At 35.6% G+C, this 23,313-nt stretch overlaps 3 protein-coding genes across 8 annotated transcripts; all 3 read left to right on the top strand.

The window, feature by feature from the left end:
- Positions 1 to 2,686: 2,686 nt before the first annotated feature.
- LOC132166364 (uncharacterized) lies at positions 2,687 to 4,792 on the top strand. Its single transcript, XM_059577165.2, has 5 exons — positions 2,687 to 2,922; positions 3,008 to 3,098; positions 3,172 to 3,650; positions 3,824 to 4,082; positions 4,283 to 4,792. Exons 1-5 carry the CDS (start codon positions 2,917 to 2,919, stop codon positions 4,300 to 4,302), a joined length of 855 nt encoding a protein of 284 aa, XP_059433148.2. The 5' UTR covers positions 2,687 to 2,916; the 3' UTR covers positions 4,303 to 4,792.
- A 7,907-nt stretch (positions 4,793 to 12,699) lies between these two features.
- Positions 12,700 to 15,574, top strand: LOC132165322 (Galactose oxidase/kelch repeat superfamily protein). Of its 5 annotated transcripts, none has more exons than XM_059575832.2 (2): positions 12,700 to 14,012; positions 15,117 to 15,574. In XM_059575832.2, the coding sequence occupies exon 1, from the start codon at positions 12,837 to 12,839 to the stop codon at positions 13,995 to 13,997; it is 1,161 nt and encodes a 386-aa protein (XP_059431815.2). In that variant the 5' UTR covers positions 12,700 to 12,836; the 3' UTR covers positions 13,998 to 14,012; positions 15,117 to 15,574. The 5 variants fall into 5 exon arrangements, with proteins under 5 accessions (XP_059431815.2, XP_059431813.2, XP_059431814.2 ...); XM_059575830.2 differs by having other exon boundaries at positions 15,092 to 15,574; XM_059575831.2 differs by having other exon boundaries at positions 15,087 to 15,574.
- Positions 15,575 to 17,738: 2,164 nt separating this feature from the next.
- On the top strand, positions 17,739 to 23,313 carry LOC132165323 (Alba DNA/RNA-binding protein). 2 transcript variants are annotated; one of them, XM_059575835.2, is made up of 8 exons: positions 17,739 to 17,976; positions 21,234 to 21,314; positions 21,414 to 21,499; positions 21,618 to 21,692; positions 21,899 to 22,002; positions 22,138 to 22,287; positions 22,399 to 22,461; positions 22,698 to 23,313. In XM_059575835.2, the coding sequence occupies exons 1-8, from the start codon at positions 17,854 to 17,856 to the stop codon at positions 23,051 to 23,053; spliced, it is 1,038 nt and encodes a 345-aa protein (XP_059431818.2). In that variant the 5' UTR covers positions 17,739 to 17,853; the 3' UTR covers positions 23,054 to 23,313. The 2 variants fall into 2 exon arrangements, with proteins under 2 accessions (XP_059431818.2, XP_059431817.2); XM_059575834.2 differs by having other exon boundaries at positions 17,740 to 17,976; positions 21,411 to 21,499.

Raw genomic sequence — 23,313 nt, 5'->3', positions numbered from 1 at the left:
TTTGATTTGGATCCTTGGTGTTGCCCATTCTGCAAAGGCCCTCAAGAATCTCTCTCTCACATTATGCTTGAGTGCTCCTTTGCTAAGATTTTATGGAGGAACTCTCCTTGGCCCCTTCTTACTGATGCTTTTTGTGAGCAGCCTTTTGCAGATTGGATTGTGGCTATTTTGAGGCCCCATCAGAAGCTTGCAATTCCCATTCAGGAAGTCCGTAAGTTCCAACTTCATGCTGCCATCACCATGGACCATATATGGTTTTCCAGGAACCAGCTTGTCCATCAAGCTCTTAATCCTTCTCCTATGCAGTCTCTCTTACTGACTGCTTCTACCAGAGCGGATCATCGTAAAGCATGTACTGATTCCAATTTGTCCTCCATTTGGTCTCCTCCTCTGCCAGGTACCACCAAGGCAAATTTTGATGTGGCTTTATCTTCAGATTTTGCAGTGGCTGCCACAGTGGTAAGTGATTCAAATGGTAATATCATTGGAGCTGCTACTAAGAAAATTCTTTCGAAGGATGTCGCCTTAGGTGAAGCTCATGCAGCTCTTTTGGCGGTTCATACTGCGGTTTCTTGTGGTGCTTACTCTTTCATCCTTGAAGGGGATGCCCTCAATGTAGTCCTTGCTATTCAACAACCCCAGCTATTTGCGGGTTGGAATTTTTCTAATGTTGTTTCTGATATTTCTTTGTATTTACATTCTTTCTTTAGCTGGAAGGCTGAGAAAGTTTCTAAGAGTGCTAACTTTAGAGCACACTGTTTGGCTAAATGGGCCGCTTCCCACCTAGTGTTTGGAAGCATTTCCATAGGATCATCCATTCTCTCATTCATACGGATCAAGAGTGGTAAAGATCCCCCCTTGTAACCTTTTCCCCTTTTCAATTAGAAAAAAAAAAAAAAAAATAGAATACCCATTTCGCAAATTAAATGGGCCCACGTTGATAACTCACATGATACACTTATCATGTTCACATACTGGTGGTGTGAGAGTTCATTTGTCACTTATTATATTAACCACTAAAATATGAATTACTATATGAGCACTTATACGTGTGAAAGAGAGAGAGAGAGAGAGAGAGGAGAGGGAGCAAACGTTGATTGACATTCTACCACATGATTCAAAAAAAAAAAAAAAAGAAAAAGAAAAGGCCCAAATATGAGTGCCACCATATCCATAACATAAAATCTTATTCCCAACCAAACAGTCTCTCTTTCATCTCTCAAACAAAGCAATGGAGGGCAGAGTGACACGTCAGCTAACCTGGCTTTCATCAGATCCTATGAGGAGGAAAGGTGAGAGAAGCCCACACACATGAATGAATGAATAATAATAATACACAATAATTGTTGATCAAAACACAAGTATGTTAACTTAAGGATATGAGATCTTAATAACATGTCTCTTACTCAAACCCCATGTGAGGCCAACAAGTCCTCATCTGTGGCCACAAAATTTTATCCCTTCAACGTCCCGGGTCTCTCTCTATGCCCTAAAATATCTACTTTCCCACATGCTCATGCAGAAGTCACAATTAATTTTCTTGTACTACTATTGATATTTGTGTAGAGATAAGAGCACACATACTATTAATAATTAAAATGAAGCATTGTTTCAGCAACATGGAGCTTGTCTAGCTGGCCATCAATGGGAAGGAAGTTTAGTGGCTAGTAATGAACTTTTATTAAACTAACATATTTTCTTAGGGCATGTAATTATTATGTGCATTTTTAATCATGCATGTGATTCTCACTTTTTTTTATTAATTTTATTAAAAATATATGTAAGAATCACATACTTTAGGAACATATGTCAATTTAATAGATCCAAGTATAAGCATTTCTTCCAACCCAACCCAAGTTAAAAGAAAAACTTTAATTGAGTTGCAATGGGTCACATGAGTCAAATGTAGCAAAGCCTATGTGTCCTTTATACTAAAGGTCAATATTACTTGTCATTTAGAATATGAACTACCATTTTTAACACTTTCTCAATGGATGCTATTGTCAAATTATCATGATGAGAATGATTTTGTATTGAAACCCTTGGTACAAATGATTGACTAGACTTGCTAACAAAGTGTTATTGTGTGATCGACGATGGAAGTTTCAAATGTTCTTTCAAATAGTGAAAGTACAGTTGGCAATTTTTTACATAACTTACAAACCCGTCACGAAATTAGAAGATTGGGATTTAGTACAATAACATTTTAAGTCAAACTGGGTCAACCCGATTAGAAATAATTAATAAACGGGTTAATCTTAGGCCAACTTGCTTAACTCACAAGTTTCTAAGTCGGCTCAATATTTTCCACAACAACCACACTCGTACAACAATTAGGACCATTCAACTTCACTGCAATAACCTTTACCATCATCAAAGAAGCCTTCTTTCACATCCTATCCCTAAAATTACCACATTACAAGTGTAAGGTCTTAATTTCCCTATAGAAGTTACATAACAACACAAGTAAATCTTGGGTCAAGTGAATCCTAAGATCCATAACATGGGGACCAACCAGCTTGATAAACCATGGGCATACAAGTGTATGGCTAAGAAACAAGCCACAAGGGCTAAAGCACAATTTGGCTCTTTAATTTAACTCAAAAATTTTGCTTACTACCTACCACATGATCATCTTATATAATACTAAAGACCCATGTTAAAAAGAATCACAAGCCAACCCTCACCCACTCATTGCTCGGTTGTCTCACCATATTCCTTAGATTCAACACAATTTCCTTTGTCTTCATCTCCCGAAGACCTCATACACTAGACAGGAATCTCAAGCAAGCAGACAGCACAGATAGATCTCTTAGTGCTGTCCATTTGACCAAGAAAGATCTCTCTCTCTTTTCTCTCTGTTGCACTTGCACAGACAATACTATATAAAGGAGGCTCCAAGTATCAAACATAGACATGCAGGTAAAAACTTGCCACTTTCTTGACCAATACTCTAATGTGCAGCATCCACACCAAAGCTAATGTCTCTCTTGGTGAACTGTAGCAGATTCTCCAATGGTTCTTTAAGGTAACACATGAACAAGCAAGGGAGATTAATACTTCTAGCACTTCCAATTACAAGAAGGAAACCATTAATGGTAAGCTAATACTCTACACAAGTCAAGCATACATTTTGTAGGATTGATTTACATTTTTTTTTTTTTTCTGCAGATCATGAACCAAAACCAGAAGATATAATTCTGTTTAAGCATGCCCGGGTGCGTCGAAGATTGATTGAAGTTGAAGGAAGTGAATTTTGTTGCAAGAATTTCAAGCCATTTAAAATTTTATGCAGGAGAGATATTGCAAAGGCTTGCTTCTCTAGCACCCTCAAGTTAAAAAGACTAGGAAGTTTTAATTCAAGGAAGTGTGGGATCCACTCAATGAAAATGAAGAAAGAAGATATTGCTCGAGGGCTAGGAATGAGTCACAAGGTGGATTCTTCTTCTCATGCAGGAAACAAAGTTTTGCCAATAAGTGAGACCACATTGTCATCATCAACTAACACAGATGACCAATGTGGCAGCACATCAGAAAAGAAAGACAGGCTTAAGGGAGACAAAACCAAAGCCATGTCAAGAATGAAGGAGCTGCTGAGATGGGCTGCTGCTGCAAAATCAGAGAAGGGAGGAAAATTCATTGGTAGAAAGGTAAGTTAATTTCTTTGTTCACTTTGCAGATTTGATCTCACTTTGTCTCAAACATATCATTCTCCACCTAGCAATTGAAGGGTGTTAAAATATTAATTAAATAATTAAATTTACCATTTTCTATCGGGATAAAAGTCTTAATCATAGACTTAAAGCAAAAGAATATGTTTCAGGTTCTACAATTCCGAAATCGTGGTAGCCTAAAAGCAGTGCCAGATGATGATCAACTTAGCAATGATTCTCCAAAGATCAGTTTCAGGTGGGATGTGGAAAGCTGCTCCACCACTTCCTCTGTCTACTCTGCGTTTTCTATGGCTTCCTCATCTCAAATTGACCAAAACAGGAACATTCCATCATCAAATTCAACCCCTTTTCAAGACAACCGTCATACCACTTCTAGAAAAGGAAATTGGATCACTACAGACTCCGATTGTAAGACCCTCTTTCCTCTTTTATTGTCGTTAGGTGTATTATAGCTTTTATTATAAGTCTTTGACAAATTGTAAAGGCACTTATCTCAATAGTAGCTAAACAATAAAATATTTAGCCATTAAGATAAAATGCTAGGCCTGATGCCTCTATGCAACTTAAATTTTATTTTTTTATTTATTTTTTATTTTTTCAATTTGCAGTTGTGGTGCTAGAGCTATGAAGAGGAGAGTTTAAAGATGATCTTCCAAGGTTAAATCAAAATCAACTGTAGCATTCACATTCGACTCAGCAAATTTACTCTCTATTTTAACTAAAAAAATTACGTTTCTCTGTTTTAGCTATCAACTTTTCCAAAACACCTACATCTGACACTCTATTTTAGCTATTCACTTTCACTATCCTATTTAAATATTCATTTACAAGGATTTCTTTATTCTTTCTTCGAGAGGAGAGAGAATGTTAGAGATTTTTAAATGCTTTTTTCACATTTGGTGAGTAAACATTGTTCATCAAATGTTTCAGCATTTTCTTGAGTTGGATGTAATTGTAACATCTTGACTGGCCAAAATAACGTTTGTATTATTTTGACTAGCCCGATGAAAATGCTCTTAAGCTTTGTAGTTGGATGGTTGTTGTTCAATCTAGTTCCTCTTAAATATCAGAGCAATTTAATGTAACATCAATTTAAGGCTATGAAATGTACCTACATAATGAAGATGGCCTACATGGTGACTTGCCTATAGTGACAAGAGAATGTATGTCCTAACACAAGATTTTTACAAAGGCAATTTGAGGGTTCCCTTACAAATTGACGTTGTAACGACAACAAAGAAAAACTCTAGTCACATATGTGCTATCACATCAAATGATCAGTCAATTTGGAACTTTTATAGAATCCATTATAAGGTCCAATTTCACCAAGTACCTAAACAATGTGAGACTTAACACTTATGACTATTTTTGTAAACCACCCACTCTATATGGACTACTTGTCATCTTCCCAATGTGGGACTAAAGTATTAAAAGCTCACTCCCTTAAGTGGCTCAAGTACCACATGGCATTACTAGCTAGGTGGCTCTCATACCATTAAGGTCATTTTAGGGTGGTAGCGTACATTGGATAACATTTTTTTTTTTTTTTGAGTTGTTACAAATGTGGCAATCCACATGGCACTTACCATGACGACCATAATCAAATTTAATTATTTAATGACTGACGTGATAAATATTGTATGAACTTACAAACTGATATGATAGTTCACGTGAACATAAACTATCACGTTAATTGGTAATAAAGTTATAATAAAAGTTGTATTATCCTAACATCACTCTTAATTGTTTGGTTATTTGGGAGATTAGTCGGGAGGAATTTTCCTAGATGTTCTATAAAAATTCAATGACAGAAGAGATTCCCAGGCATAGCGGGGAAGAAGAAGAAGACATTTCTTCTTCTCAAAACTCCAAAGTCAAATTACAATCCAGCTATATTTGCTTGTGCACTACGGCTACGTAAATAAGGCTTTGCTGAGATTTTGAAAAAGAAGAACATCTCTTTTTTTTTTCTTTTTTTTTATTACTAGATCCTGAATTCCTGACAAATTAATTTTAAGAAGATTAAACAATTGTACTTTACCATCCTCTAAGTATGATTACTTCTACGTTTTAGCCTCTAAATTTTTTTAAAATGACATTTGACCCCAGCAACCTACAAAGCTGCGACAATTTAGTCAATCTATTAAAATTTTTCTGTTTTGACTTGACCTTTTTAGCCTCTAAACTCTCAGAAAATATTGAGATTTTTTTGCTCGAAAAAATGAGATATTTTATATTCATTGAATATAAAAGAATTGACTGGGTATGACCATGGCAAGTTGAAGCAAGTTAAAATTTAGAGGTGTGAATACAAATGGTGTGGTAGTTTGAAAGGATAAAGTGTAATTTTACCCTAACTTTTAACATAAAATGATTTGTGAGTAATATAAGGTAATGTAATGACTTTTGAATATAAAGCAGCAGCTAGAATCAGGACTGGGAAAGATGGTTGTAGATGGCAGAGCAGAGGAGGTCTGTCGTCACGCGCCGGTCAACAATAGCCACCTTGTGGCCTTCCTTCGCCCCTCCAGCCAACGACCCTGCTATTTCGTACTTTCTATTTCTTTTTGTTGTTGTTTGTTTGTCGTCTGTTATGGGCTTTTAGTCTTGTTTTTGTTTCTATGTTGTTATTTTCTTTGTTTTTAAGAGTTCCTATCACCGTTTGTTCATGTCCGTCCTTTAGAGTTTGGAGAGGATTGCGGAATCTTTATAGTTTCGTGCTCTTTTCTAGACTTTTTTGTTGTGTCATCTTTGACACACCATATATTACTACCTTAATTGGTAGTCTAATGTCTTGGTCTTCGTGCCAAAAAATCATAGGCCCGCATCATTCATTTGATGCATTGCCTCTTTTTCTGTTTACCCGATCTGATACGGTGGTTTAGAAACTTTTTGTTTGGGTTGCCCAGCCCATTATTGTAATTTGTAGTTTCTTTGTTATGTACTCACAATAATAATAATAATAATAATAATTAAAATAAATCTTTGATGTAGTGCTTCATTTATATAAGTGAGGTCGTGGTTTCAAAAAGAAAAAGATAAAAAAGAGATACTTTAAATCTTATGCTGCAAGTACAGCAGAAAAGCAATTACAGGCTTAATATAAAAGTCGAAAGGTGATAACAATTCATGGTAAGGGTATACAAGTGGCTGTGATTTGCAGTTGGGCGATTATTAAATATTTGTAATCGCAACTGTTTTGCCTTTATTTGGTTAACAATTTTAAAATAATCACTGATCAGTAGTTATTGAAACTCATAACCGGATTACATGACAACTTTTTAGAAAATGGGCCTTCTGGGCCTGTTTTGGTGATTTGGGCATTTCTTGATTCTCTTTTTATGACCTATTGTAAATGGTTTTGTTTTTGTTGTCCTTTTTGAATAATTCTAATGCTTCAAAATGTAACAAAACAATAAAAATCAGTTGCATTAAATTTAAAATGAAAACCTTATACTAAACGCACCAAAACAATATTATCTTATATATAAAAATAAATAATTAGCGATTATTAATCACTTTCGGCTACTTTTAAAACCGCTAATAATTGTACGTTAGGGGATGAACGGATATGTTATGTTCATTTGGGATGACATATGTGATGTTGCTATTATATCCAAATGAACATAAACATATCTCGAATAAGAGTAGCCTTCCAATAGCTTTTTACCCTAGCGTAAAAAGCTTTGAACTATTTGGGCTTCAGACTCTTTGTCTGTGTAGGAGATTCCCTTTTCGCTGTTCTTTTCCTTCTTAGTTTGTTCGGTTTCCATGGAAATTGGGCTAAATCTAAGTTGCCACCTCTTAGTCTGTTTGGTTTCTGTGGTCACCAAATTAGATCTAAATTTTTTGGGGTTCTTGTACTCCCGATGGTTTTATCCATCATTTTGGGCCGCGGCCTTCAAAAGCTGCATTTCTACGTGGCTGTCACCTTCCTGGATTTCCTTCTGGGCTTTGAGGTGCTGATGTCTTTCATGGCTAGGTTTTTGTGTTGTATTCTTTTTTCTTTTTTCTTTTTTTTGTTGTTCCTCCTCTGTAATCTGGTTTATGTGGAATGAAGTAGTTTTTACGAAAAAAAAAAAAAAGAGTAGCCTTCCATATCCAATTTTACTTGTCGGTTTGTGATGGCCCACGTTGATTGATGGATGCCAGTCTGGCAGGATCATGTCCACTAGACCCCTACAAGTGGTAGATTAGGTTTAGCTGCTAATAGCCTAATATTAAGCAATAAGCAATGGCCCCACTATAATGCCGCTATCGAAGGCAACATATAATAATTAGATCCTAATAATTAACATATTATTGTTTACAGATAATATCACTATATTATATATAATTCTTTATAAAAAAGATTGGTAAAAGAGTAATGGATCTGGATCCCCTTCCACTAGTGAAAAAATTGAAAATTCTGTAATTATAAATTTTGGCCGGCCTAAAGCATGTCATGTGTCCTACCAAAATATAAATAATAAAATATTATTTAACTTTTAAAAATAAAGTAAAAATTAAAATAAACTAGTAAAAAATATAGAGCGGCCGGCCACCCTAACTAAGCCATGAAGCCACTCCCAACCGGTCTTTGGGGGTGACCGAAGCCACTCTCAAGGCCTCAAAAGCCACCCCTAACTGGCCCTTGGGGGTGGCTGAACCATGGCTCTGCTGGAGGTGGCTAGCCACCCCCTATGGCAAAAATGGGGTCGCTGACCACCCCATATATTTTTATTAGTTAATTTTAATTTTATTTTAATTTTTAAAAGTTAAATAATATTTTATTATTTAAATTTTAGTGGGACACATGGCATGATGTAGGCTGTTGAATGAGATTGGACGGCCAAGATTCATAACTGGAGAATCTCCAATTTTTCCATTAATGGGAGGGGATTCGGATCAAAGAGTAATGCTTAGAGCTTGTTTGAAATTGCGTTATAAAACTTAAAAAAATATTTTTAGTACTTAAAAGTTATGTCAAACAAAAATTGAATATTTGGTAAAAAATTTCAAAAGTATTATTTTTAAAACTTTTTTACTTTAAAAATGGTTAAAACGCACTTTTAACAAAAACTTAAAAATAAAGCTTTTGCCTAAAATCGTTTTTTTGACTTAAAAGTTCTATTTCTCAAACGCAATTCCAAACAGGCTTAATGCTAAAAGATTAAGGCCTCGTTTGGTTTGCGAAATAGACCATTGGATTGGACTAGTTAACACTAGGTATAGCTAGTCATTTATTTCGTAACACTCTATTCTTGGGAATAGTCTATTCCCATGAGACTACTAATCCCATACACACAGGGTTAGCTAAGCCACTAAAAAATGAGTGGCTTAGCTAATCCTTTTCTGTTGGATTAAATTAATTATGTAAATTTCCACAAAAAACCCCACTTATAGGATTAAATTTCGTTCTCTATCTCTCTCTTTATATATATATCTCCGTTTCTCTTTTCTGCGTATCTATATTTCGTTTTCTCTCTTTTATTTTATTTTATTTTATCTCTCTTTCTATTTTCTCTCTGATTTTTTTGGTACCAAACAATTTTTTTTTCCTCTCTATGCCGTCTCCCTCCTCTGTACCGTTTCTCAGTTGTTATTTTTTTATTTATTTTTAATTATGTTTTTTGATTTCTTTTGATTCTCTATACCTTTTTATTTTTTATTTTTTTATTTTTATTTGACGGAGAAACAGAATCGGCAAGGTTTTTATAAAATACAAATATATAATCTTTTTTTTTTTAATTTCTTTTGATTCTCTGTACATTATCCAACTATATTTTTTTTTTAATTTCAATATTGAGTTTGATTCTGTTTTCTCGAACTATATTTTTTTTATATAAATAATTTTGTAGCATAATTGCAACAAAAAAAAAAAAAAGGCCACATACCTGACATAATTAAAAACAAAAAAGAAAAATAAATTATAGTAAAATTGTTTATGTTTTTTTTTTTAAAAAAAAAGGAATGAAAGTCCTTAATAATATAAATTGTATTTGTATTCTAAGGGTATTTTAGAAAATTTTATCACAATATGATTCTATTCACCAACATATTGCATTGTACCAAACGAAGGAATATGATTAGCTAGTCTATTCCAGCGTTACAACCAAACAAAAGAATATGAATAGCTAATTTATTCCACACTCTTCTATTCTCAGTAGTAGCTAATCATTTTCCAATGGACTAGATATTTCGCGAACCAAACAAGGCCTAAATAATAAAGCGAAGGCTACCATTTTTCAAATGAGTAATGCTACTCTTTACATGTATTTATTATATTTATTTTACACCGATCGAAGTAACATATTTTAAGAGATTTTCTCCTCTTTTCAAGTTTTTTAAAATGTTTCTATAATTATTTTTAAATCAAATATTTACCTTTTTTTTTTTCTTTTTTTCTTTTTTTTTTCTCAATGCTTGCATCATCACCCACGTGTCTATTTCAAGCCCAAAGAAATAGCCTAACCAAGTTCAAAACCAAAGAAATGAAAGGAGATAAACATGGAGACAAGCTCAAGATCTACTCATAACAAAAAGTCAAAGAAACCGATAAAGTGGGGCAAGTAATGTGTGAAAAAATGGAGACTTCGATCATGGATAGATTACTTTCTAAAAAAGCAACAAAAAAAATAAAAAAATAAAAATTTTTATTTTTTTGGTTTGGTTTTTTAAAAAATAATATCCACTTGAGATTAAAAAATCACTTAGCATTTCCCTAAAAAAGCTTGACTGTTGAATTTATTTAGTCGGTAGCAGAGTAATCAATCATACATTGAACTTTATAAATTGTTACATTAATTTATAAAAAAAAAAAAAAAAAATGCAGTATCTCATGCATTTTTTATTAGACGTTGAAGGTACATTTGGTGCATTAAATGATAAATTATTTAGATGATAGCTCAAGAATGACCAAATTTTATAATTGAAATGGAATTAGATTTCAAGTAAATGTGTTACATGTCTTACGATACCCGTACAAAACTAACACATAAATAACACCCTACTTCTTTTGGTCCACACCACCTTGAAATAACCCACAAGGGTGGTTGGACTACCTGATTTGGTGGTTGTGATCACCTCCGATGGAGATCGGGAGTGATCACACCATCTTCAAAGGTTCAATTGGGGTTAATCGAAATAAAAGTTATTTATAAATTGAAAAGAAATAGTTCATAAAATTATTAAATAAAAAATTTGACTCATCAATTTATTTAATTGATGGCTAAGTTGTTAATAATGTACTGATTTGTATAGATTGTCATGCTAATTTATAAGAACATTATAATAAAAGATGTAGTATCTCAAGCATTTTTCATTAGACATCAAAGGTACATTTGGAGCGTTAAAACTTAAAATGATAATTATTTAGAAATAGAAATGGGTATTGTTAGAATCTGAAAGAGAATAACCATTCATATTCATTCGCTTGACAACAATTTAAGAATGACCAAATTTTATAATCGAAATGAAATTAGATTTCATCTAAATGTCTTGCATACCCTTACAAAAATAACACAAACAACACCATACTTCTCCACATGCACACCACCTCCAAACACGGCACAAGGGTGGTTGGACTACCTAATTTGGTGGTCGTGGTCACCTCTAATGGAGTTCACACCATCTCCAAAAGTTCCACTTGGGTTGTTGATTGAAATTTCAATAAAAGCCATTAATAATTTTTTGAGATGTTATTCTTGAATGGTCCTAGGCATATTGCAACTTTTACTACGCAACATTTATCACTTTAATTACTAAATAATTAAATTTATTTATTTAATATTTTCTCACACTTTTTATTTATGGAAAATAAATGTATAAAAGCGAAAGCATCCCAAATATGTTTTTCGCTTTCTCTACAACCAAATTAGACAAAGAAATGATTATAGAAATGCAAGATATGGACTTTTAGCAATTTCTAATAAAAATGTTAATAATTGAGAGAAGAAATAAAAGAGAGTTCCAGTGAAATTCACATATAGATATGGATTTTTAGAAATTTCTAATAAAAATGTTAATAATTGAGACAAGAAATAGAAGAGAGTTCCAATGAAATTCACATATATGAAATATGTAAGCACTATAAAAGTTCTCTCATATTTACCTTGAAGTGATTAATGAGTAATGTTAGAGGGAGGACGAGCATTCCCAACAAAAAGGGAGTATGTTCCCTATGTATAGGAAATATGTTTAAAAAATCACAAAAAATGTCCTACAATAAACTCCTTAAATGAACATCAACTATAAAGATCGCTACAGTGAAACCCAAAGTATAGGGTTCCAACATTACAATCTTTATGATTATTAAAATAAATAATAATAAAAAAATGTATCTCTCTCTTCTCTCCTCTCTCCTCTTACGATTCTCTCTCATCTGTCCTCTCATATATATATATATATATAATATAATTAAAAAAACAAATATTTTAATGATATAATGAATGATTAAGAGAAGCTATTGGGGTGTATTTTAACATAAGAAAACAAAAAAGTAGTTTGAATCCTTAAATATAGGAAAAATGACGAAGAAACTGCTAGAAATGCTCTTATGGATTGAGATCTCATAAAATTATATTTAAATTTGAAATTCTCAAATTTATAAATGTCAGTCGTTCATCTCATCTAAACGTCTATCATGACTTATTTTAGATGCTTAGATGAGATCAACGGTTGAGATTTATGAATTTGATAATTTTAAATTTTTTAAAAATGGTAGAGGATCGCAATCCAACTCTTATCATCTTTATGTTATATTGACATATTTTGAATAAGACATGTCTGTCTCTAAGAGGTAACTCAATCATATGGGACCACGCCTTATGAAGCGGAGGTCACTAGTTTAAATTGCCCTCCCCCTTTTGTGCTTACATGTAAAATAAAAATAAAAATGACGTGTCTTTTAAAATTATTCATAAATTAAAATTTGATATTAATTATTAAAAATTTAATAATAAATTAAAAAACCGTAAAATCCGCTCACCAACCGCTTACATCCGGCCAAGGACAATTACAAAGCTCGGTGGTAACATGATGCTTTGGCAACTTACCACACAAATCCCCCGTTTTTAGCTGAGCACCGTCCTTCCTTATTTGACCCGCCATCCCTCTCCCACCAACTCCCATTTCAGCTCACAAGGAAAAAGAAAAGCATCTCCGCCGTACGCTCCTCCGAAAATGACAGACTTCAGCTCCCTGAGCGCAGACCTGATGGAGCACATACTGTCGCTTCTCCCAACCCCAACCCTCATCAGGGCGACCGCAGTCTGCAAGCACTGGAACTCTACCATCTCCTCACCGGCCTTCACCTCCAACCAAGACCGGACACAAACCCGCCCCTGGTTCTTCCTCTACGGCCTCCACAATACATCCTCCAAGAACCACCAGTCCTTCGCGTTCGATCCACTCTCCGAACTCTGGTTCCGCCTACCCTCCTCCTCCTTCCCTTTCCTTTCTCCCGACTCCTCCTCCTTCCTTGGCTCCCATGGCTTCCTCTTCACCACCGCCCCTTCCTTCTCTTTCTCTCCTATTCTCCACCGCCTCTCCACCGTTTTCACCACCTCCTCTCTTCACTACTCTCGCGTCAACCCTCTTCTCGGCGTCTTCTATGCCAATTCCAACGCACCCAGATTCATCGTTGTCGGTGGCGTTAGGTTCATCGGCAATCTCGTCGATATCGAGGACCGTTTGGCCGTCGAGATATACGATCCCCAGTTTGATTCCTGGGAACTCTGCCCTCCTTTGCCTGCTGATTTCAGATCCGGAAACTCTTCCCTATCGCTTTCCTCGGCTTTGTTCGGAGGGAAATTTTATGTCCTTGGGATTTATTCGTGTTTCATATCCGCCTTTGACTTGGAAAAACATGTCTGGACTGAGGTCCAGACGCTTAGGCCTCCTGGGGTTATCTTCTCCTTCTTGATCTCGTGCCGGGATCGGCTTGTTCTGGCTGGAATATGTAATTCGCCACTTGGGCCTTCGTTTAATCTGTGGAGGATCGATGAGAAGACCATGGAGTTCAGCGAAATTGCGATTATGCCGCAGGATTTGCTTTACAGCTTGTTTGATAGCGACGAGGATGATAAATTTGCGAGCTTGAAATGTGTTGGGTTGGGTGATCTTATCTATGTTTTTAACGAAGAGTACCATAAAAGATACCCGGCATGTGTTTGTGAGATTAGCAGGGAGTCTGGGAAGTGTAAGTGGAGGAGATTGCCCCCATTGCCTATACCTGTTAATAAGTTTCACAAAGTCATTAGCTTTTGTTCCACCGTTTCGCTGCATAATATTCTTCAGGGTCGAGAGGAAGGAGCTGATGAAGTGCAGCCTATGTCTGAGTGATCAATTCTCCTACTGGTTGGTATCAATGCCCTCTGAAATTCCTCTTTTTTGGTTATGCTTAGATTGTATTAGCACCTGATTTACCGTTGTGATCATGGTTTGAGCGAGTTTGATGCACTTCTTATAATATCAATGACCAAATTTACTGTGTGCCTAATATTAGTTGTAACTTATAATGATTATAACCAAATTTGTTTGAACTGTGAAATCTTTTGAATGAGCAAATTGTACTATATGCGTATTACAGAAAACTTGGCAGCCATTGTATATGGCTGCCATCGTGGACTGCGATTTTTCACATCCCTAAAATCCAATTGGTTGAGAATATGAAAAGAATAAACCAAGAAGGCTACGGAGTTATGGAGGAGAGATGGAATACGCAGATGGGTATGAATGGAGATATCTTGCTGCTTGCATCTGTTCTGAGGCCACCCGAGTGTGGTCTGCATGTTGACCCATCTCTCGTGTTAGAATATTAAATTAGATGATCAAATTCACTATTTTTTATCAGATTAAGCTTGTGGAATAAGTGGTAATTTAATATGGTATGAGGGCATAAGTCATTAGTTTGAACCCTATTCACCCCTTCATTTTTAGTTAAATTATTCCAAGTGTTGGGACCCATTTGTTAAGAGGGAATGTTAGAATTTTATTAAATGATTAAATTTACTATTTTTTACCAGCTTAATCTTTTGAGATGAGTGATAATTTGACACCTCATCCCCCCCAAAAAGCAGCAATTCCACTCAATATCAGCACAAACTGCTTGCGACATCTTGCTTAGGAAGACCATTAGTTTCACTGAAGGCACCAGCTGACTACAAAACTTGATGAATCTTTAAAGTTGGTATTGATCACATCTTCCCCTCAAGTTCTAGTATAATTCTCATGTTTAGCATCTTCTACTATATTTTGTTGCTCGGAAGTTGACCATGCTAGCAATACTACAAGTCTTAGTTCTTTTTTCTTGTGATCGTTGTTTTGTTCGTGCCTTGTTCATGTCCTCCTCCATTCCTCCTTCTGACATCTAGTTATTTTTGGTGTCAAACTTTATTTGCATCGAATGCTATGACCCTCGGATGCTGCTAGGGCAGTTGAGATGTTAATAACTTACAATAGTCCACAACTTGTCCGACAGCATGCAGATGATGGAGTTGCAAGATCAAAAACTTATGTCTTCTTCAAATGAATAAGTAATGCAGCTGGATTTATGGCCATTTTATCTGCTACCAAGATATTCTTGCTGCAAGGAAAATGGACGTGTGCAGGTGTTTTAATGTAGATTAATTTTCTGTAGGTTGACCAAACCCTTGAGACTTCCTCTCCGTGCTCATGTTTAACTACATTGGCATCTACATAATAATAATAGTTGTGTGTAATTATCTGGTGTGCATTACTCAATGCAATGAAATGAACTGTACAATGTAATAAGTTTCAGCTTAATTGACTTATACTTCATGCAATCCTTTCTGGTGAGTTAGTTGTGTGATTGGGTTTAAAGAGTTACCTGCAGGCTGCATGTGCCCCCACTCTGTAGGGCTACTGTGGAATTTTATTTTCATCCAGTTTTTTCAGTTTTCACTCTGTTATTGCTATTTAACATCAAGATATTTATTGTTTGGGATGGAGGAAAGTGAAGAGAGGGTTAATGTACATTACAATATGTTGAACAGATGAAGTCGAGGTAGGTCAACTCGTCAATGGAGAGTGCGTAAAATGCACGTATGTGTAGCATTACTCTTTTTCTAAATGCAAACTTACCCAGCAGGTTCACCATTTGAAATACCAAGGAAAAAGAGGTAATTTTGGTTTTGTGGACATTGTTTGAGTCTGAAACACTTGCTCTATTAGTGTTTGAATCTTTTTTATTTAACATAGCTGCAATGAAATGGTAAAAATGTTCCTTCCTTTAAACCCAATTCAGGGCAAGTAGTTTCAATTTTAATTTCTGATTGTGACTAAAAATCTAATTCAATCCATGTGTGTCAATGATGGTTTAAATTTCTGTGTCTTTTGGTATAGTTTAGGGCCAAGAAAACTAATGGAGAAAGTCAAAGAACTCAAGTAATTTTAGTGAAAAAAAATTAAATCCATGAAACTTCTAAAAGTTTTTGCACAAAGGGAAAAGAAATGTTTCTTGATCTCAATTTGATTAGTCAATCTAATCAATTGGATGTGGAGATAGGTTGAGAAATCACAAACTATTCTGGTTTTGTCGGAGATTCATGTAAAAACAAACTCGTTGAATTGTTCTCATAAATCATAATGCTCAACTCTTTTAATTTTTCATTAATTTGAAAAGTCTATTTTATTGGGGTTGGTTGAAAATCATTCCTAAATTAAATCAATTCATTAGACCAAATGATTATAAGTTAAACCATTTCCTGACCATTGAGGATCAAGATTCCTGATAATATCTTAGTGGTGCAATAACTTGAATTGTGACCATTCATTTTACAAAATTGTGTCATGTCATCAATGTAGATTACAAACTAAAACATCTCAATTTCTTTCCAACTACCAACCCCAATCTCCATAATGACCATTGCAGCTCCATTGTCATTGTCATATCGCCACTTTCAATTTATCCCCACCACCAAAATCTACTCTTCCTGGCTACATGGTGGTTTGGCCACCAAAAAGACCAGGTTGAGAGTGCCAAAATCACCTCCGGTGTCTAATAGGAGTGGCCAAACTATCTCAAAGGGAGTGGTTTAGAGATCTCCCAACATGACTTTTACGAGTGGATGAACAACCTCCAAAGACCATTGAGGAATGGTTTAGTCACCCTCAAGAGCCATTCGGAATGTCCGTCCACCCACAACTTGGTTTTTGGGAGTGAGTAAACCACCCCTAGTGGTCAAAGGCGTTGTTCGGTCATCCCAAAAGCAGCTAAAAGGATAGTTGAACCACTCAAAGGCCAACAAAAGAAATAAAAGAGTTTTTTTGTGATGGTGGTAGACTAAAAGTGGCGATATGGCAGTTAAGGTAGCCGATGAAGCTAAGGTGGTCATGCTAATGTAGAAATTGGCAATTGGAAAGAGAGAAAGATTTAGTAAAAGTACACATACTACCATCGAATTATCATACAATTTGTAATGTTTTCTCAAACTTTCAATTAAAACAATGCATTCCAACCTATCAAGAAATTGCAATGTACTCATTTTGTTCTTCAAAAAGACAAAAATGCCCCTAACTTTTATTGATAAGACAAAAATATTCATATAAATTCGAAAAGAGCACAATGAAAACCCACGACACTATCATGGATCAGTAGTGTTTTTTTTTTTTTTAATTAAGGATATTTTTGTCATTATAGTTTTTTGATAATTTAAAAGACATTACTTCAATTAATAATTGAGAGGAAATTGCAAATTACAGGTTAATTATTTGGAATTAGCTGAAATTATGATTCTCTCAATTTCATTTGAATTGAATAATATTCAGTTAGTTATACTGGATGGATATTTTTGTTCCATTAGAAAGTAAAAAAATAAAAATATAACTGAATTTTATCGAAATGATCTTGAGGGTATTGGATGCAAGATTTTAAACCCTTGATTTTAATTAAATGGTCAGAAATCATCTCGATCCACCGCTTCGTGTTCTCCACGCCCTCTAAGACAGCGCGTTAGCCTATAAAAGATACTGTTATTACCCTATTCAGTTGGGTCGGAATTCAGTAAAAAAGAAAAAAGAAAAAAAAAGAGAAAAAAAGAGTGACCCTAAAAAGCAGTTAAATACCAACAGTCTCTCTCGCAGAGGTACTAACCCCACGCTTTACTCTCTCCCGCTCTCTGCTAGGGTTTTAGGGGCAAGGGTTTCTCGTAAAAATTCCAAAAACCGAGTTCAAGCAATGGATAGGTACCAGAGGGTCGAAAAGCCGAAGCCCGAGTCGCCGATAAACGAAAACGAGATCCGAATCACCACTCAAGGCGCCATCAGAAACTACATCAGCTATGCCACCACTCTTCTCCAGGTGGGTGTACCGTTTTATTTACATTTTTCTTTTTTCTTTTTATGTTTTCTGGGGTTTGGGTTCTTTTTGGTGGGTTTTGTTTGATCTTTTGTTCTGTTTAATGTGTGAATCGTCTATAGATGGGGCATGTTGTACTACTGTATATGGACTTTGTTATCGGTGGGCTGTGATGGTTTGGTATAATGGTTGTGGTTGCTGATAATGTTTTATTTCTGTCGTTCTATATAAGAATATCCCAGATGGGTTTAGTCTGAGTAGTGTTTATTTCTGTGCTTTATGGGTTTTTGAGTTTGGGGAGAGATATGGTATAATGGTCTGTTAGTTCGGTGGTCTTATGTCTTTGATGGGTTTTGTTTTCTTTCTCTGTTTTTTATTTTATTTTTATAAGTAATGTATATTGTAGAGGGGCTCAACCCTAGTACTCAGGGAAGGATACAAGAGACCCCTAACTCGTGGAGAAAGAAGAAAATAATTCTAAAAACTCAGAAAATTGTTTCTATGGCTGATAATGCATATAAAATTGTTTGTGTTTTTGATTTCTATGGTTGTATTTTATGGGATTGCTATTTATTGTGATGCTTCAGCTCAATTTAAATTGATTTTAGAGCTAAATTTTCTAATATATTGGATATGTTGTAGTCTTTTTGAGTTTTATTAAATGGTCATTGTAATGTTCAGATGAAATATATATATCTTCAATTATATTTAACATCTCTTGACTGAGTTTTTGGCACTATGGTCTTGTGGATTGAGTTTGTTGTTGTCTGTTGAGGGTGATACTTCTCTTTATGTCAGACGAGTGTTAGTAGTGTCATATGTGGAATTAAGTTGATTCTTCTCTTTTAATTTCTTCATTCAATATATGGTTGAACTGTCTAATATTGAGGGCCATGTGGACGTGGACATCCTTAGATATCAACATATCCAAATTTTAAGTGGGCTGTCGCAGAAAATGGCGTGCATAGCATTGTGAAATTTTGAAATGGTGGCTTTCATTATATCCTTAAATTGGTCATACACCATCAACTTTGATAATAGATCCAATTTCCTAAAAGTGGCTAAATCTTTGCTTTGGATTTGTACCTTTTGAATGCAAGCAAAATTTAACAGAGCCATCTAGTTTTCATAAGATACCATATTTTAGGGCTTTCTTCAGTTTTGGGTGATTCTCTTTTCAATTAGAATAAGATGATTCTGTTTGAGGGAGATGATTTTAAATGGTACAATATAGGACTTATCTAAAAATTCCTCCCACCCCTCTCTTTTCCTCCAAAATTATCTTTTTGAAGTGGGTTTCTCTCCCTCTTTCTCCCTTTCTTTCATTATGCGTTTTAACTTTTTTTGGTTAGGAGTACATCAATTGTCACCGGAGCTGTTAATTATAAATTAAATGAATATTACTGGTGACAAGATACATAGATTAGGTTAAAGATAAGTTGGAGGAATTATAAGCTCTTGCTATTTGGATTTAAATATGAGCTATTGATATCAAGCAAACGCAATGATCAAAGACATACTTCCTCTAGCCTTTGATGTAGATTAGTAAATACCTAGACATGGATTGACTTTTGAAAATAGTAACATACTTGCAATAGTCCAAACAGAGTTTGCATAGTCAGATATTGCCACAATTTAATTTTCTGTGTATATCTGTGTTAATTCAATGTAAATGCCTGATTCTGAGCATGCCATGTTAGCATACTTTCATTAGGATCAGGATGCTTTTTGGTATTAGTAGTGGCTGGAAAATCTGAAGGATGGTCCACTTGGAGTAGCTTTGTATAAAAGATTTTTCTGTGTTAATTTGGTCGTTATTGGCACTTTCACAGTGATCTCTTTTGGTTGCGTCAAACTACATGATTCTGGTAGTGTACACAGCTAGAAACTCTTGGCTAATTAAACCAAAAGGTGGATGCTGGCATTGTTAAGCAGTTGCTTCTGGTATGGGCCAAAAGATGTAGCCAAATCCAATGTCCATGTGTTAAGACCATTTGCTGTGTGGCAGCAGTTTAATTGGCTTCTTTGAGAGAACAATCTTATAGCTTATCAGTAAGTTGCATGTTGGCCATTTTTCACGTATCCACAACGCAAAGTCATGCCCTCTTGGTGAGTGTCTCTCACTCTGAATTAAGGTGGGGAATGACTTAATAAAGGACTTTTCTCCTTTTCCAACAGAGAGGCTATCTAATGCCTTCATTGCAAAACTTTACAAGTGTTTGTAATGAAAGTTCAATTATATCGTTCAATGAGTAACTTGTGATGCAAATGATCCTTTTTTACTTGAGCTTGGGGACAAGGACCACAAGGTTGATATTGAGTAGGATGGCTAAGATTGATGCGAGGAGTAAAGAGTCAACGGTGGATTTCAATTTGAACAAAGCATACATGCATGCATGTGCTTGTAATTGGTTTGCTCTAGTGGTAGTTGTTATATGATAATAATTGAGTATACTGATCCTTTATTTTGTTAATGGATTGGGGTTGGGGTCTGTCAAGATGGTGATATTTTTGGTGTATTAAACCCACAAAAACCGTATCTGTTTCTACCTTAAATATACAAAATCACAAGATTGAAAATAGGGATCAAACACACAGCTAAATGGTTGGTGTATTAGTTTAAACAGGCAGGAGGTAATCAGTCACTTTAAGTTATTAGTTTCAACTTTTCCTTTCTGTTCCATCTAAGTTTATCTTTAGGCAATGTGACAATGATTGTGAACCTTATCTATAAAAAGGTCCCTTGTTGCTGCTACTTTATACTTAGGTTTACAGTACTTACTGGTTCAGTTCTATGCCTGTGACTGGTAACTGGGGTTCTAGCAGTTTGTGCAGTCTTTTGGCATAGGGCCAACTTTCTTTAATAAGAAGAGCTCTAGTTAAAGGTCAGATTATTTAGGCTTTAAGTAACCTCCAGTTATGAATTTTATAAGACCAGTCATGAACATTGTGGTGTTTAAGCTTTGAGAGCTCTGCCTTTATCTGTTAATTTTTATTATGGACATTTTGCTTTTTTGTGTTTTTTCCCCTTCTTTTGTACTTTCTTTTATCTGCCTTTGTCCTGGGAGGTTTCATGACTCTCTCTACTTGCCTTTTCTGATATTTTCCTGTCTTGCATGATCATAAAGTCCTACATTCAGTGTTCTCATATGGTATCGTGTCTGAATGGTATTGTGTGTTTGGTGATGGTGTGTTGCTTCACTTTTTATCAGAAAATATCTGCTGTATATTTTGTTAATTTTATGAGATTTGGTAATTAGGAAAAACGTGTTAGAGAGATTGTCTTGAAAGCAATGGGACAGGCAATCAGCAAGACAGTAGCTATTGCAGAGATTTTAAAGGTTGGTATACTTTTCAAGTTCTTTCTAAGACCTCTCTCTCTCTCTCTCTCTCTCTCTTCCCTTGCGGACTAATTATCTATTCATGTCCTGAAACAGAAGAGAATTGCCAGGTTGCATCAAGATACTGCCATTAGCTCAATAAGCATAACTGATGTATGGGAACCCATTGAAGAGGGACTAGTACCGTAAGTTCTTTTTTTTTTTTTTTTCCAGCATATTTTGATTCCAATATACATGTTTGTGTATTTATGATCAATAATTATCTTCATGCTATAGCTGACTGAGCATTAATAACCGATGCAGTGTGGAGATGACTCGCCATGTCTCAATGATTTCAATCACCTTATCTCCTAGAGAGCTAAACAAAAGTTCTCCTGGGTAAGTTTGCACAAACTTTCGGTCTCTGCTCTGTCTAGTGCTTCATGGGCCAACCGTTGGTATTCTCACGTTATATTTTCCTGCTTCAAGTTTTACAAGCCCATCTGCCTCTTGAGATTTAAATGTGTATAAATATCTTGTTCCCTAGTTTTTGAACTTGAGTTCTTTTGGTGTGTTCTGTGAATTTCTGAAAATTTTGTCCATAGGTACCAAGCTCCACATAATGCTGAACAACCAAAGCCACAATCTACTTATCAGCAGCAACAACCACCAAAACAAGCACGTCCTGCATACAACGCTGTTGCCGAAGGTGATGCCAGTGACAAGTGAATTTGTTTAGATACTTCTTTATTATTTTTTCCTAAGCCAGGACCTCTTTTGTTTAACTTTCTTCTGTTCCATCTGCTGTATGAAATTTAACATGTTTCTTGCTCTTTATTTCTAGATTCATATGGCCGAGGACGGGGTCGTGGTAGAGGGAGAGGGCGGAGTTGGGGCAGGGGTGGATATGGTGGGAACTACCAAGGTGGATATGGGAACTATCAGGGTGGAGGTGGATATGGATATTATCAAGGTGGATATGGAAACTATCAAGGTATAAATTTAGAATATTAGATTATGTTGTGGTAGCAGTTGAGGTTGTATAAGATGCTCATTTTCTTTGAAGTGTGACCTTTCTTTTTACTTGCACTCTTTTTACTAATAGAGAATGGTGGATATCCAAACCGGGGCCGAGGAGGTGGGCGAGGCAGAGGTTGGGGCTATCGTGGTAAGTTTCATTATTTAACTGTGTGTACAAGGAAGACTTGTTGCAACATTATTGGTTTAGATTGACATCCCATTACCCTCTGGTAGTGTTATTAATTTCTGCAGGTATTAATGTGCCACTTTTGATACTGCTTAGTCGCCATAGGAAAGAATCCATTTTGGTGAAGGTTCTTCGTATGAGATTAATGTGGCTTGTACAAATTTGACTAATCATTTCAAGCACTTCTTCTCTGACAGGTAACCAGGGATATGAAAGAGGTAACCAGGCATCATATGAAAGAGGTAACCAGGGATATGAAAGAGGTAACCAGGCATATGATAGAGGTAACCAGGCATATGAAAGAGGAGGTAACCAGGGATATGAAAGAGGAGGTAGCCAGGGATATGAAAGAGGAGGTAACCAGGGATATGAAAGAGGAGGTAACCAGGCATTTGAAAGAGGAGGTAACCAGGGATATGAAAGAGGAGGTAACCAGGCATATGAAAGAGGTAACCAGGGATATGAAAGAGGCAGAGGGGGAGGGGGTAGAGGGTATGGCCGTGGGCGGGGAAGGATGGGTGGCCGGGGAAGGGGTGGTGGCAACCAGGCATAGTAAGAACTGCTCTCCTTTTTTTCGTTGCTTTAGCTAAATGCTTGCCTTGGGCTGTGGGTTGAATGTATACGAGTACAGTTGTAATAGCGTGAAATATGGTTCACAATCTCCAGCATTATTATGCGGTGTTTTTGAAGTGTTTTTCATTATATGGATGTGGGCAAGGTTGTGCTGCTCTTCTTTTGCATATCTACCCAAAGATCAATTTGGTGGGTTTCTGAATATGAGTGCCGTAATTCATTTACCCCTTTGGTTTCCAA

This window comes from Corylus avellana, chromosome 11 (assembly GCF_965113065.1).
Source record: "Corylus avellana chromosome 11, dhCorAvel1.hap1.2, whole genome shotgun sequence".
Lineage (NCBI taxonomy): Eukaryota > Viridiplantae > Streptophyta > Magnoliopsida > Fagales > Betulaceae > Corylus > Corylus avellana.
This window is presented reverse-complemented; position numbering and strand designations above follow the sequence as displayed.